General features: G+C 41.9%; 1 protein-coding gene across 1 annotated transcript in view; it reads left to right on the top strand.

The window, feature by feature from the left end:
• The window catches only part of SECISBP2 (SECIS binding protein 2), a 1,593,758-nt gene that overhangs the window by 876,039 nt on the left and 701,940 nt on the right, over positions 1-15,779 (top strand). Inside the window, exon 7 of the mRNA XM_044064311.1 lies at positions 7,473-7,636. Within this exon, the coding sequence (XP_043920246.1) occupies positions 7,473-7,636 (164 nt within the window). The remainder of the gene's footprint in view (positions 1-7,472; positions 7,637-15,779) is intronic.

Below are 15,779 nucleotides of genomic sequence, written 5' to 3' on the forward strand. Positions count from 1 at the left end.
GATGGCCCTCCTCTATTATCTACAAGTATCTGGTCAATAACAGTGAACTTGTGTGTCCAGGGAATGCTAAAGTGTGTTTGGCTAAAGCGTTCTCTGTCTTTTGATGGTCATTCGGGTAGAGATGTTCATATATACAATCTCGGAGTCTATGCCTCGTTTTTCCTATGTACTACGCTGCACATGTTACACAGCTAAATAAACTATCAATTTTATATTACATTTTGATATATGAACATCTCTACGCGATTGACCATCAAAAGACAGAGAACGCTTTAGCCAAACACACTTTATCATTCCCTGGACACACTTTTAAGTTCATTGTTATTGGCCAGATACTTGTAGATAATAGAGGAAGGGCCATCATCTTTAAAATTAGAAGAACTAGAATTATACTGGCATTAAATGCCTGTAGTTTTCCAGGCATTAATGACGTGTACCATTACTTGTACAGTAAAATTAGAGTTTACACAGGTAGCGTGAATTCCATGAATATACTTAAGATGTAGTGTGTACACACTTGTGTTGTACATTTTAATCATGTAGAATAATTTAACTTGTAGACCTTTGAACTGTATTTTAGGTTATTAGTTGGTTACACTAAATTTACATTCACTTTTAACAGCAGTGGAATGTATTACTGGTTGCTTAGTATTTTGGAAGCATTGTCTTTTTTACTTGTATGATTGGCTGTTTTAATGCATGTGACCTTCTGGATTTTGTAAAGGATGTGATTCAACTTTTTATTTTATCTGAAGAAGTCTGTCCAACTTGACAGATGAAAATCACTTCAGTAAAACCTGTTTTTCCTGCTCACAGCAGTCCACCAGTTTTGTTTTCTTTTATAGTGACTTAAATATATAAATTCCGAGATCACACTGCACAAATAAAATGGCAAACATACCATTCCCTACTTCTTGACTGCCTGTTTAAATTGTAAAAAACTATCCTCTACCTTCTCTTAGAAACACTACTTCACTGTTAAAACATTACACATTATTGTACATCTCTGCGTTATGTATCGGAGTATATGGTAACCTCAGTTATGTTCCTGTCTTTCTTGCTATACTACAACATAACACACATTAGTGTAGTGTAGTGTGATCCTGGAGTTAATATATTTAAGTAGCAGGGGGTTTTGGGGGTGCAGGGAGGCTTGCCCTCCTGCTTATATTTGAAGAAGTGTAATATAATCTGTTTATTTGTTTCTCTATGTAGTTGTGCTGGAATGTAGAACATGTTGCTTTCCTATGTTTTTTCAATGTTATGGCATTCAATGTTTTGAGTTTTCAGTGTTTTGAATTTTCAAGATTTTGGGCTCAGTGTTTTGAATTTCTGTGTTATGGGCTTTCGTTTTTCTAAAGTGAATCTCTCTCTCTCTCTCTATATATATATATATATATATATATATATATATATATATATATATATATATATATATATATATATATGGGTTCATGTCAAACCCACGACATGTTCATATATCGAAAGTGCTACACCGAAACGAAAACATCGACATTTCACATCGTCGACAGTACAGGTATACGAAAGGACAGCGCTAACATGGGTCCTGCAAGGGGGAAGTAAAGGATATGAAATTATACTGTACCCATACTACTTCCCCATTGCAGGACCCATGTTAGCGCTGTCCTTTCGTATACCTGTACTGTCGATGTTTTGAAATGTCGATGTTTTCGTTTCGGTGTAGTCACTTTCGATATATGAACATGTCGTGGGTTTGACATGAACCCATATAGATATATATATATATATATATATATATATATATATCTATATATCTATATACACACACACACACACACACACACATATATATATATGTATATTACATACATATATATATATATATATATATATATATACATACATACACAAGTAATGCAATATGTTGTACAGGGCACACTCCTCACTACCACTCAGCATGGTTTCCGACCCAAACATAGTCCCGCTACAGCTCTACTTTCCTTTCTCAACACCATTTCTATAGCTAGAGATAATCATAAACTTATCTCATACTTATTCTTTGACCTCTCAAAAGCCTTCGACACTGTCTCACATCCTCTGCTACTGAACAAAACTCTCTGATCTCAACTTCTCTGCTGTGACACTAGCATGGTTCTAGCTATCTCACTGACTGACAGCAAATCAGTAAGATGGCACTCCTCACTATCATCTCCCCTTCCAGTGAAAATGGGTGTTCCCCAAGGATCCATCCTTGGATCACTACTTTTCAATGTCTTCACCAACTCACTCTAATCCTCTTGTCCACAATCCTTATTAATCCAATATACAGACAACTTCACAGTTCTCACCATTGCTAACTCACCCTCTGAACTTCTAACGGCTACCCAGTCTTCTTTCAACTCTGTTGAAACCTGGATCACCAATAATCAGCTCATCCTTAATCCCCAAAAAAAAACTCTTACTCTTTCTCCCCAAAACTGTTACTCATATCAAATCTGCTTTTCAAATAAAATCACTAAATCACACTGTCATAGTTGCTGACTCTAGTACTAAACTCCTTGGTGTAACCATTGATGATCAGCTAAAATTTGGCCTCCATATAAATAACTGCATCAGGAAAACCCATCAAAAACTAGGACTTCTCTACAGAAATAAAAAATTCCTAACCCCTGAATCTAGAACCACAATCACACATGCTTATCTTTTTCCATGTGTAACATACTGCTCCCAAATACTCACAAATCTTAACTCCACCTTACTTAGCAAACTCAAATCAACCTATCACAAAATAGCCAGATTTGCTGCACAACAAACCTACAAATCTCACCACTGTATCTCTCTCAGACATCTAAACTGGCTCGAACTACCACACCTCCTACTCTTCTCTCAGCTCCAAATTATACACTCCATTATTTATTCACCATCCTACTGTCCCAGCACTAGGCACCATAATCTCCCACTATGTCCCATCCGGACTATTCAGGAGCTCCACCCAAGACCTTTTACAAATTTACAAGCCAAAGTCCAAAGTAGGAGCCATTACATACAGCTACCATCCCACTATTGCTTGGAACAAACTCCCACAAGAAGTTAGATCACTTTCACATCCTAAAGTATTCAAACTAGCCATTGAAGAGTACTTAAAAAGTAACTGGATTTGTACCTTTTCTCAGCCTCCATGAATATTTCTTCAGTAAATAACAAACCTAACTTCCTGTGTCTTACCATCATTTCTTCTCCTCTACACCAAAACTTTTACAACTTAAACTAGTCTACTTCATCATTTTTTTTACCTAACACTATCTCCTTTCCTTCAGATGCAGTATTCTTCATAACATTTTTATAGATAATTGTAACTGCATGTATATGATAACTGTTATGAATGATTATAATGTAAACTGGGTTTGTAAAGGTTATATTTTTTGTAACGGTTAGGTTTTCTCTCCTGGCCTCTGCTGAAAAAGGGCTTTTGCTCAGTCAGACAATCCCGGTTAACAAATGTAAAATTAAATAAATAAGTAAACACACACACACACACACACACACACACACACACACACACACATATATACATATATAAATATATATATATATTTATTTACACGTGTGTGTGTGTGTGTGTGTGTATATATATATATATATATATATATATATATATATATACACACACACACACACACATATATATATATATATATATATATCTATATATATATATATATATATATATATATATATATATCTACACACACACATGCGCGCACACACACACAAGCGCGCACTGTTTTTATACATGCATACTCTCCCATCCACATATACCATAACTTACTTATGTTGGCAGCCTGCGCAAGATGAAGTGACATTGTTTCATCCTACAGTGAGTTCCAGTCTTGAAATTCATTAGTGTGCTTGGCAAGATTGTTACACAGACTGTGCATTTGGATATCTGCCTTGCGCAGTACTTGGATGATACAGGCAGCTATGAATTCCTTACTGTACAAGTCTTCAAACAGGGCAGCACATCAGGAAGCTCATTTCCAGAGACTCCACCCACAGACTACCATATTTGCACTTGTAGCTAAGAACCTCACTACCTAAAAGTTCATGGTAGCACTTGCAGACTGCAAATGGGTCTATAAATCAGAACAGTCTATAGGAGTATGCAAGGCAGTTTGCACTTGTCTTGCATACTTCATCAAAAGACTATGACAACATGACATTCTCTGTCAAGCTGTTCTGAAAATTTACATACAGTAGGGACACAGCCTTTTTGAAAATGACCAGAGATAATGGTTTAAGTAGCTGGCAGAGTACAACCTTTTTTATGTTTTATTTAAGTGTTAAAATGTGCATGTCAGCTAAGAATACTACATAGTGTATCCCCTTTACCCATTTTTATGTTGAAAAGGCAGAAAGTAAAGTAATCAGTATGAACAGGAAAAGATGTAAATAATTTAAAAAGGCTAAAAGTGAAAGATGTACCTCCTTGCAAGGTTTAAGGCTATTATTCTGATGATGATGTTGAGGGCTCTTTAACGGTGTGCATAACCAACTCTTTTAGTTAAAGAATTGAGTAATCATTGTCACAGCTGCTTTAGAAATGACTTATCCCACATGGGAGACACTTAATAGGGTGACTGTCAACACTGCTGTTATGCTTGCCACTCTGTTCCTGTTCTCATGTTTCTCATTCATTCATTTTATGGTCATCATTTATTCATTTTATTTATTTATTTTGCTCCTTTTTAGAGGATTGTCGCATGTTTTTATACGAGTATCACTTTCACAATGGCTCAAGGCATATTTCTCACTTTTTCTCTGGGTGCCATGCAGTTCCTAAATTTGCCATATACATTATAGCTTCTTCTGTGTTGATGGTCTGTTCTAAAGACAGTAACATTATTTAATAAATTTGTTAATTAGGAATAGAGCACTGATCCAATTGGATTATTTTTCAGCCTGCTGTGGAATTACAGCAAAGAATGTTATTGGCAGAGCAAATGCAAAGGTGCTATTAAAAGATAACGTGTCTTAAGGAATACCATACTAGTTATCGACCAGTTAGGGCTAGCTGTTTACTTTTGTAGTGGAAGGTCAGACATCTCAAAAGAAGAGGGTCAAAATTTGAGATCTTCTACTTTAGAGACCCATATGGATGAGTAGACTCTCTTGGGACATTACTCTGTATTAGTTTTTCTCTTTTTTTAAAGTAATTATTCATTAGTTTGTCATTTTTTTTGCTGTATGCTATTGGCTCATTATTTCTTACATTAAATGTGTTGATTAAATTGTAATTTATGCACTCATACAGGGTAACTGAAATGCAAGCAGGCTCCTCAGAATTCCATACGCCAAGAACAATAAAATTCTGGTACACAAAAAGCACGTAAATCAAGTGGAATAAAAACGAACGTTCTTTTAATGGATACAGTTAGCGCTTTCACCTCCTCGGCTTCATCAGACTGTGTTCAAACCATCTAGGACAGTCATATATATACAACATCCAATTAAAGCTGTGATTACTTAATTACATTCAATTAAAAACACCCTAAACTTGATTAATAAATCAAGCACAAATACATATATAAGCGTATATGTTCTATAAAGAAATAAAATGTTCTCTAAAAAGTGTACACTAAAAAATGTGCACTAACACATATATATACGTATATACATATAAAATTATCCACTTTAATCTATAAGAATACATACATAGTAGTGGATAGTAAAACCTAACACAAACATGATCCTCAGGTAATAGCACGCATATGTGATTATCCAACCTTTCGACTAATGCAAACATTAATACCCTAAAATATGTATAAAAAATGCATGAAAAATAAACACTCTTAGTTAATATGAACGTATAGCTGAAATAAAAACTATCACATGCAATCCTCCTGCCATTTGGGAACTTAGACTAAACTCCATAGCTCTCTACTTTCCTTTTATTTTCAGTCTCCTTTTCTTTAGCATGGTCTGTACATTGATCTTATCATTTAGACCAGGAGGGTGATCAGCTCTCAACCGGATAATCCATCTGAGTTCCATTTCTAACGTGTAATTCTCTAGATCCCCACCCCTAAGGCTGGTTTTAATGTGTTGAACCACACTAAAAGTAAACTTGTGTTCAGGGCCTGACATCAAACAATGTCTGGCTAACGCATTATGTTCCTGACCAGTCCTAATGTGGTATAAATGTTCCCTAATGCGAAACCTGAACTCTCTGTTGGTCTTGCCTATGTAAAACGCATCACATGTCTCACACTGGGCCAAATATATCACATTCATGCTCTTACAGTTCGTTTCTGTCATGAAAAAGAATTCCTTATCAACATGGGGGGGTTGGAACGAGTGACAAGTGTTAATGTAACCACACTGGTTACAATTACCACATGAAGTGGTGTTGCAAGCTGCTTCCTTCCCAATGGTCGGCCTGCCATGAAACAACCTCTTCAAGTTTTTCTTGTTCTTGTAAATGAACTTAGGTTCATTACCTACTAATTTCATGATTTCTTCATCTGCTCCTAGAACATCCCATCGCTCTTGTATTATTCTCCTAATATTATTAACATCAGATGTAAAATAGACCGGCATATTCAAGGTCTGTCCTTTCCTATCACTACTAGCAGGGATATCATCCCTCATCTCATACTCCTCTTGGAGAATGGGATTAGAAAAGTATGGACGTGCTCTCGTCTCTCTGAATTCAATAGAGGTGCTAATGGCTCTCTCAATCTCATCTTTCTTATAGGCCCTATCTCGTAGCCTCTGACCCAATTCAGTCAGTTCAAATCTAAAACCTTCCTCCGTTGGATTTAACCTTGAAGCCCTCAGAGACTGACTCCTGGCTACGCTTTCAAAAACATGCCTGGGGTGCATGCTGCCCCTATGTAGGAGTGTGTTCCTGTAACATTTCTTCCTATGGATAGAAGTGTTCACTATTCCATTGCTCAGTCTCATAATATTCACGTCCAAAAATGCAACAGACATTCTAGAAGAATTGGACGTGAACTTCAAAAATTCCACAGAGTTGTTCATATATCCCTCAAACTCTGTTAATTCTATCTCATTGCCTCTCTACACTAAAAAGAGGTCATCTACGAACCTCCTATAAAAACTCACATATTTTTTGAATATCTCTGAAACAAAAAGTATTTCCTTCTCCCAATAGGCCATAACAATGTTGGCGTAGCTATTGGCACAACTAGTGCCCATAGCTACGCCATCTTTCTGGATATATATATCTCTGTCAAAGATAAAAACATTGTTCTCAAAAGAAGAGGGTCAAAATTTGAGATCTTCTACTTTAGAGACCCATATGGATGAGTAGACTCTCTTGGGACATTACTCTGTATTAGTTTTTCTCTTTTTTTAAAGTAATTATTCATTAGTTTGTCATTTTTTTTGCTGTATGCTATTGGCTCATTATTTCTTACATTAAATGTGTTGATTAAATTGTAATTTATGGTGATTTTCCGTAATTTCAGTTGGGGGTGCCCGTCCAGTTATTCCCAAAGAACCAGCTGTACCAAAAAAACAAGCAAGCCAGGGTATGGTGCCACACAACCCTCTGGATTCCAGTGCTCCCTTGATTAAAAAAGGTAAACAACGGGAGGTCCCAAAGCCTAAGAAACCATCACAGCTTAAAAAGGTAATGCAGTAAACTTGACATACTTCTCCATATTTTATTTCTCATTGTGTGAAACATTATGTGACTTCATTATCTTAGTATGTTTTGTTCATTAGACATATAAGTTCTGTACAAGTAAAATGAGCATGTCTTAAAAGTTTTAAACCACTTTGTTCAGTGATTCCTGCTGCAGAAGTCAAGTAGTAGATAACGTCTTCTGTTCTACATTACAGAGAGAGAAAAAGCAGGTAACAGTGGTGATCTATCCAAACAAAACTACAAGAAACACATGCACATATATATAAAAAGTAAATAAATTGTCAGTGGATGTTTTGATAATTAGATTTTGTGTATTTATGTTTGTATTTTACATAGTTCTGAACACTTAGACTGTAAGTTTAGACTTTGTTCTGCATACACTTAACTAACATTAAGTACATGCAAGCACAAAGTTACAGTTTTGTCCAGGTGGTGATACTTACACCTAAGCATGCGTGCCCACATGTTCTCCTGGCCCAACACTTTACTTCTTACTGCCAGGAATCCTTAAGCTTATCTGACACACACACTACCTCGTGTAATGAATTCAGAGACTATCACTTTTTTTTGGAAAGTAATATTGCATTTTGCATACCTTTATAGCAGAAGTGAGTGACTGAGTGCATTTTATTCCTGAATGACCATCTTTACTTTTCTTTCAGAGCCTCTTACAAGCCATTCAGAGCAATGTTATAGCTCTAGCAATAAAACAAACAAAAAAGTAGCTAAATTGCAGACTTTTATAAAGGCTGTCATTTTGTAGTTCTGTGTTATGAGCACTGACAGGCCTTTTTCCACATTGATGTTTTTTTTTTTATGTCATGGGCTTCATATGCAAATGCATAAAAGTTGCCTGAGCCTTTTTTTACTAAACACTTTGTACCTGTGTAAATAGTATAATGTGCTGCTACTCTTAACCCCAGTACCCTTCCTGCCTGGGTGATAATTTATTATTTCAGTTACTTTTTACAGCACTTCTCTTTCATTCCCTTATCAGAGACCTTAACGTAATAATTCATCTGAAGTAGTTTACTTCATTTGGTCTTCAACCTGTGGCAATACAGATCTAAATTGGATCCGAGCCGGCAACTATTACTAGCACCAGCTCTGAGCTCCAGACTCCTCCCCTTATCCATAATACACCTCCACTGCCTGCCATTTCCAGATCTCGTTTGCCACGATGAGCTCCAACTAGCAGTGGGTTGTTTAACTTTCTGGAAGTAAAAAAAACTTTCACTTGTTTTGTCAGGTTAGGTTAGTTAGGTACCCCTCTCCACTTCCATCGCTTTGGCGTCGAGTGTTAGTGTTGTTCGGTAAAGGTAGAGTAGTTTGTTCTGTGGTGCCCCTCCCCCCTCAGTGTTGTTCTTTAATCTAGCGTAGTGAGTGGGTTTGTGTGTGAGTGATTTTAGGAAAGTATTTGCCTGTCTTTTTTAAGGCTTTCTTTCCCTTTAGTATGGTTGAAAAGCTTATCTTTAAACACTGCACAGAGTGTGGCCATAAGCTCTCCCCAGCAGATGGCCACACTCTGTGTGTGTTGTGCTTGGGTGTGGCCCACCTTAGTTTGGATTGCAATATTTGTGTGGGGTTCAACCCCCTCGCTTTAAAGGATAGGAAGACCAAGTTGGCCGTCAAAGGTCTTCTTCCACCTACCGACTCTTTCCTCGTCTTCGGCTTCAGTCACAGCATCTGCTGTGACTGCCTCTCCCTCCTCTCTTCCTCTGGCTTCTCCTCCCTCCCAGCCTGGGACTCAAACTTCTGTCTCTAAGCCTGTGGTGGTGGAGCAAGAAGAGAGGTAGAGAAAGAGAGAGAGAGTCGAAGACGAGGAAGAAGAGGGAGAGGTTCCCAGACCTCTCTTCACCTAGCAAAACCCCTCGTACCCTTGGCTCTCTCCTGCTCCTATCAACAATGTTCTCCCCGAAGCTGGAGGAGGCACGTCCAGTCTTTTGGGCCTCTGTTCCCAGACCCGCCAGGTCAGAGTCCGTGGCCTCGTCACGGTCAACCCGCTCCTTATCAGATATGGATCTGGATAAGAAGATGAGATGCATTATCCATACACAGATCCAGATGGGGGTCTTGCTAGCCCCCCCCTCCCTCTGGAGGGGGGAGCTCACTTCCTTTCTGTCAACCCATTTCTCCTTCTTCGATCCAACCTTTGGCATCGGAGTACTCAGATCCAAGGTTGGCCTTGGTCAGGGGGTCGGCGCCGATGGTACTTGTTTCCTCAACGCTGACAGCTGCCTGGAGCATTTCGGATCTGAGCCACTCTCTGAGCTGGAGCTTGGGTGTCTGATCCGAGGGAGTGAAACCTTTTCCATCGGCTTCGACTTTGTCGGGCCAGGTCCCCTCCCTCAGAACTCCATCCACCTCGGGCCCAGCTCAGATTCTTCCATCGGAGCCGGGGATACCGGCCTCCTTATTAGCTTCCCAGGAGGTCCGCTCTCCTTCGACGTTCGATTTGGTAGAAAGAGTCCTCTCCGGATTGAGACCCCTGACCGCCCTCCTCAGACTCCTCCCAGACCACCTCAGCTCTGTCTACGGTCCCCATTGTCTTACCAGAGGGACAGCCTGTGCTTGAAGAGCCCCAGACTGTTCCCCCCTGAGGAACAAATTGCTTGTGAGTGCCCCCTGGAGAGCCCCACCAGAGATGTGCCTCGCAAGCATACGTGCAAGAGGAGGCACTTAGACTCTCCCGAGTCCCTCATCGAGGACACAGATTTAGATGATGAAGAGGGTTCCCCAAGATCACCTCCCGAGGATGTCTCCTTTGGAGACATCTGCCGCAAGCCCTCTTCTTATGAATCTGTGTTCCTGGAGGCTTTCATCTACTTCCTGGGTGTCCCCTCTCGTGGATTCTTTAGTGGATTTGGTCACCACGAGGGCGTGGAAGGAACTGGACACCATGGAGCCTATCCCCAAGTAACCCAATAAAATTTTAAGCCCTCTCATTGGCAGGCCATCCTGAAATAAGGGCTCCCCCATGGATGCCATGGTGGTAGTAGCAGCCACTAGGAAGGAACTTGCTCAGGAGAATTCCTCGGTCCACCCTCCTGACCGGGAGTCACAGATGATGAACCGTCTATGTAAGTGGGTGTATGTTTCAGCTACCTTTTCGATCAGGGTGTTGAATTATTTGGCCCGTGTCACTAGACTCCAACGCGACCTGATAAAGGAGCTGGAGGAGTCTTACCTCCAAATCCATGTCACAGGAGGGCAAGGCTTCATTCTCCACGGGAATGGCCACTCTAAAAGCGGTATCTAATATGCTCATGCAACTCCTATCCCATGCTATGGAAGGAGCTGCTAGGGTGGCTGGGTCCAGCGTGTCCATGAGGCATAATGCCTGGCTCAGGTTGTGTCATTTTTTCGACCCCTTTAAGATGTCTTTTGCCAATGCCCCTTATGACGGCTCTACACTCTTCGGTAGGACCATCAAGGAGACACTAGTCCAGAGTGAGAAGGACTGGAAGACACTGTCTGCCATCGGAATCCGCTTCTCTAACCCTCAAAGGTCCTTTTCTCGGAACCAGAGAGGGCCATAGAAGATGTGGTATTGGAAGTCTCAGCATTCCCGGGACACTCAGGGCTCTTCTTCCCCCCCCAGAGACAGACGGGGACAGAATGGATGCTGGCCCAGAGGCAGAGGGGGTCTGCGGAACTTCGGGTCTCGAGAACCGTTCTTGGACAGACTCGGGCAGGAACCTTGAGGGGTTGCCTGACTGCTCTACTCTGGAGGCAGTCGAGGGACTATTGTCCTTGCACCCAGCTGCATGGGAGTCCATAACAACTGACCACTGGTTGCTTGAAATTATATCCAAAGGATATTCTATCCCCTTTGTGGGTTCCCCATATCTCCCAAACACCTCTCAGATGTTCCACCCACGCAAAAGGGAGGCAGCAGCACAGGAAATGTCCTGGCTGCTAGTAAAACAAGCCATCAAAACTGTCCCCCCAGATCAGTCTGAATCGGGCTTCTACTTCAGGTTCTTTTTGGTGCCAAAGAAAATGGGGAACTTAAGGCCCATTCTGGACTTCTCTACCCTGAACCTGTCTGTTGCCAAAGAGAAGTTCCGGATGGTCACGCTACAGTCCATCATGCCGTACCTGCAAGAGAGTGACTGGATGCGCTTGTTAGATCTCCATGATGCTTACTATCACATAAAAATGCACAGAAGCTTCAGGAGGTTGCTCCGCTTCTGACTAGGAGTCAATCATTATCAATTTCAAGCCCTACCCTTTGGTCTCACCACTGCCCCTACGGTGTTTACCAAAGTGATGGCGGTTGTAGCGGCTCACCTGAGGATTCAGGTCTGTCCGTACCTGGACAATTGGCTCCTCACTGCTCCCACCAGGCGTCTACTTTCCCAAACCAGGGATTATTTTTTGACACTTGCCTTGAGTTTGAGTATCACAATCAACACATCCAAATCTCTCCTAGAGCCTGTACAGGTGATAGACTACATTGGTGCCAGGATAGATGCTCTTCAGTGCAAAATATTCCTGACCTCGGAGAGAGTTTAAAACCTCAATATGCATGTCTCTCTGATCTAATGTTCTCACCTCCCAGCAGCGGAATCAGTGTTGAGGGCCCTAGGCTCAATGGTGGCGACCATAACTCTTCCGTGTGCTCGGCTTCACATGTGGATTCTTAAGTGGACTCTAGCGGTTCAGTGGTCCCTGCTGGAACTGCCATTGACTTATCCTATCCATCTAAATACAGTGTCGGTCATCCCTCATATGGTGGATGAACTCTCCGGACATTTTGGAGGGACGACCCTTTGTTCCAGCCCCAGCACAAACCACAGTGACCACGGATGCCTCCCAGCTCGGGTGGGGGCATTGTTCGGGCAAGACAGTCCAAGGCCTCTGGTCTCCCATAGAGACCAGCTTGCATATCAGTGTCATAGAGATGAGGGCGGTCCTTCTAGCGTTGCAGGCCCTTCATGCCTTTCTTCCTCTGGGGACGCTTGCCATTCAGTCAGACAACATGTCAGTAGTCTGGTATACTAACAAACAGGGAGGGACCAGATCTTACCCCCTTTGTCGTGAGGCCGTGAGAGTGTGGGAATGGGTGATCTCCACCGGTCGCTTTCTCATCGCAACGCATGTTCCGGGATGGTCCAACTTCCTAGTGTACAGGGTAAGTTGGACCATTCTGATGCCTTACGAGTGGTGTCTGAATCTGTCAGTAGCGGAATAGATCTTCAACGAGTGGGGTCAACCTTGCTCCGATCTCCTCGCATCTCCTTCCAGCGTGAAGTGCAGCAAGTTTTTCGCTCTGAACCCCCTGCCGGGGGGTCCCCCAGAGACACTCTAGTTCATGCTTGGCCTCCCGGTTGTCAGTATGCTTATTCGCCAGTACCTCTCATGCCCAGGTTTCTGCAGAAAGCTTGTCGACTGGGGAGCAAGGTGATCCTCATTGTCCCATTCTGGCCTTGCCAGATATGGTTTCCCTTCATTTGGTCTCCCCTTCTGGCTCCATCTTGGATCCTTGATCCCATTCGGGATTTGATGTCACACCCTTCAAGGGTGCCTCATCTGAGTCTGGACAGCCTGAAGCTTACAGCTTAGCTGCTCCAGTTCCTGTAATTGCTAGGACTACCCTTCTCAGTTAGATCTATTTTGGTAGCTGCTCATAAGTCTTCGTCCAGAAAGGTTTATCGGAGCAAGTGGAAACGTTTTTCTTTCCGGGCCTCTCAGAGGATTTTAGACCCCTTCATGGCTCCTGTTTCCACTATTCTTGATTTTCTAGCTGATATTTTCCAGCACACGGCTAGTTCTTCTACTGTCAAAGTTCATTTGGCTGCCATTTCCATGTGGGTGAGAATTCTGCATCCTTAGCATCTTCCAGACTGTGTAAAGTTTTTATCAAAGGCACTTTTTTGCTGTGCCCCCCCCCCAGTCAAAGATCCTGTCCCGTCCCCCCCCCCCCCCGTGGGAGCTTACTATGGTTCTCCAAGCTCTGGTCGCTTCGCCTTTCGAGCCTGCCGCAACTGCAGATCTAACATTTTTATCATGGAAAACAGCTTTTCTGGTGGCTACTGTCTCCGCTAGAAGGGTTTCAGAATTGCAGGCCTTGTCCATCAAACTTTTGTACATGATTTTTCATAAAAACAGAGCTTCCCTTCGAAGCAATCCATCCTTTCTTCCTAAGGTGGCATCACCAGTCAATATCAATCAGATGATAAATTTGCCTGTGTTCTTTCCCAATTTTACGAACAAGATGGAATACAAACTACACATGTTGGATGTTCATAGACAGTTACGATTTTATTTACACAGAACAAATAATTTCTGTAAATCTGATCAGTTGTTAGGTTTCCCCAAAAAGGGTGTATAGAAGGAAACTATCTCCAAGGTCACTATAGCTAGATGGATTTCTTCATGCGTCCTGCAGGTCTGTAAGAACAGAGGTTCCTCCAGATCAGGTAAAAGCTCATTCCACTAGGTCCATGGCTACATATGCTGCTTTCTGGTCTACAGTGTCTTTGGATGACATTTGCTCTGCAGCTACTTGATCCTCATCTCATACATTTATTTCTCATTACAAATTGGATTTGACTTCCAGGAGAGCACCCTTTGGTTCCAGGGTGCTCCGGAATATCCATGAGGGCTTCCCAGGAGTTTTAGTAGCTGGGGACTCTGTCCCACAGGTCCAGGGTGCTCCGGAATATCCTTCCATGAGGGCTTCCCAGGAGTTTTAGTAGCTGGGGACTCTGTCCCACAGGTCCAGGGTGCTCCGGAATATCCTTCCATGAGGGCTTCCCAGGAGTTTTAGTAGCTGGGGACTCTGTCCCACAAGTTGAAGACCAAATGAAGTAAAGTACTTCAGATAAAGAAGTTATGTACTCACCAAAACGTTCCATCTGAGTAGTTGTACTTCATTTGTCTTCAGCCATCCCTCCCTCCTTCCCTCGGACCTTGGCTCTTGATCAGCCTACAGACTGCAGTACATGTCCCAAGTATATTATCAGGTCAGGTTATCAGTACAAGTTCAACAAACTCAATCTGGGGATGGCAGGCAGTGGAGATGTATTATGGGTAAGGGGAGAAGTCTGGATCTCGGAGCTGATGCTAGTGATTGTTGCCGGCTCGGATCCAATACGTATCCGTATTCCCATAGGTTGAAGACAAATGAAATACGACTACTCACATGGAACGTTATGGTGAGTACATAACTTCTTTTTTTTGTCTCCGTCTTTTCATTTACTGACCACAGTCCCTGTGAATGGGTTCTCTCTCAGTCCCCCACTTGCTGAATCCTTGGCCATTGACCACATCAGCAGTGAAGAAACTAGCCACAAGGACTCAAGGGCTTTAAAAAGAAAATAAGTTACTGTAGGTGTCTAGCTACATTTCCCTCTTAGCCTGCTGCTGTAGAAAGTACCTGGTCTAAAGTAGAAATAACTGGCTGTACCCACGGCTAGGGACAGCAGCTGCTCCCCACCCCCATCAGCTGTAAATACATTTTCCAGTTAAACTTTTTCTTTTTAATTATCAGTAAACCAAGATAAAGCCCTAGGTGAAAAAAAAGGTAACCCAGTAGATACACTGGAATTGTCCACTTGTAAAATAGAGGCAAAAAGGTACTTAAACTGCCACTTTTGTCTGCTTCAAACTAGGTATCTACCCAGAAAGGACACAGCTGAAATCAGGTCTGTAGATTGTTTTTCCCTACTAGATTCTAATAACTCCAAACAATTTGGCTATTTAGACACTCCCTGCTATCTTTAGCCTGGGGGGATCTAGCCCGCTCCGTTCGCTACATTCACTTAACTCCCCTCCTTGCCCCCTATTTCCACCCACCCCCAGTACCTCTACATTTATTTTTAACCTCACCCCTAATTACCACCAATTAGGCTACACCACTAGTCACCCCCTCCCCCTACATCCAACACAATCATGCTACTACCTAATATAATAACAATCCTAACCTGCGTGGTTCTAGCTCACATTACATCCTACCAAGACTCCACAGTCACATGCCCCAACAGCTACCACTGTACTACATCCTCCCTCAAACATTTACACTATAACTACAGAACCCCTGTCACCAAAAACATCCTCCCAATACACACACTCCATTACCAAACACCTAACGCACTCAAAAATAAAATACCCTAATATA

This window comes from Protopterus annectens, chromosome 2.part2 (genome assembly GCF_019279795.1).
Source record: "Protopterus annectens isolate FY-2018-M chromosome 2.part2, PAN1.0, whole genome shotgun sequence".
Classification (NCBI taxonomy): domain Eukaryota; kingdom Metazoa; phylum Chordata; order Ceratodontiformes; family Protopteridae; genus Protopterus; species Protopterus annectens.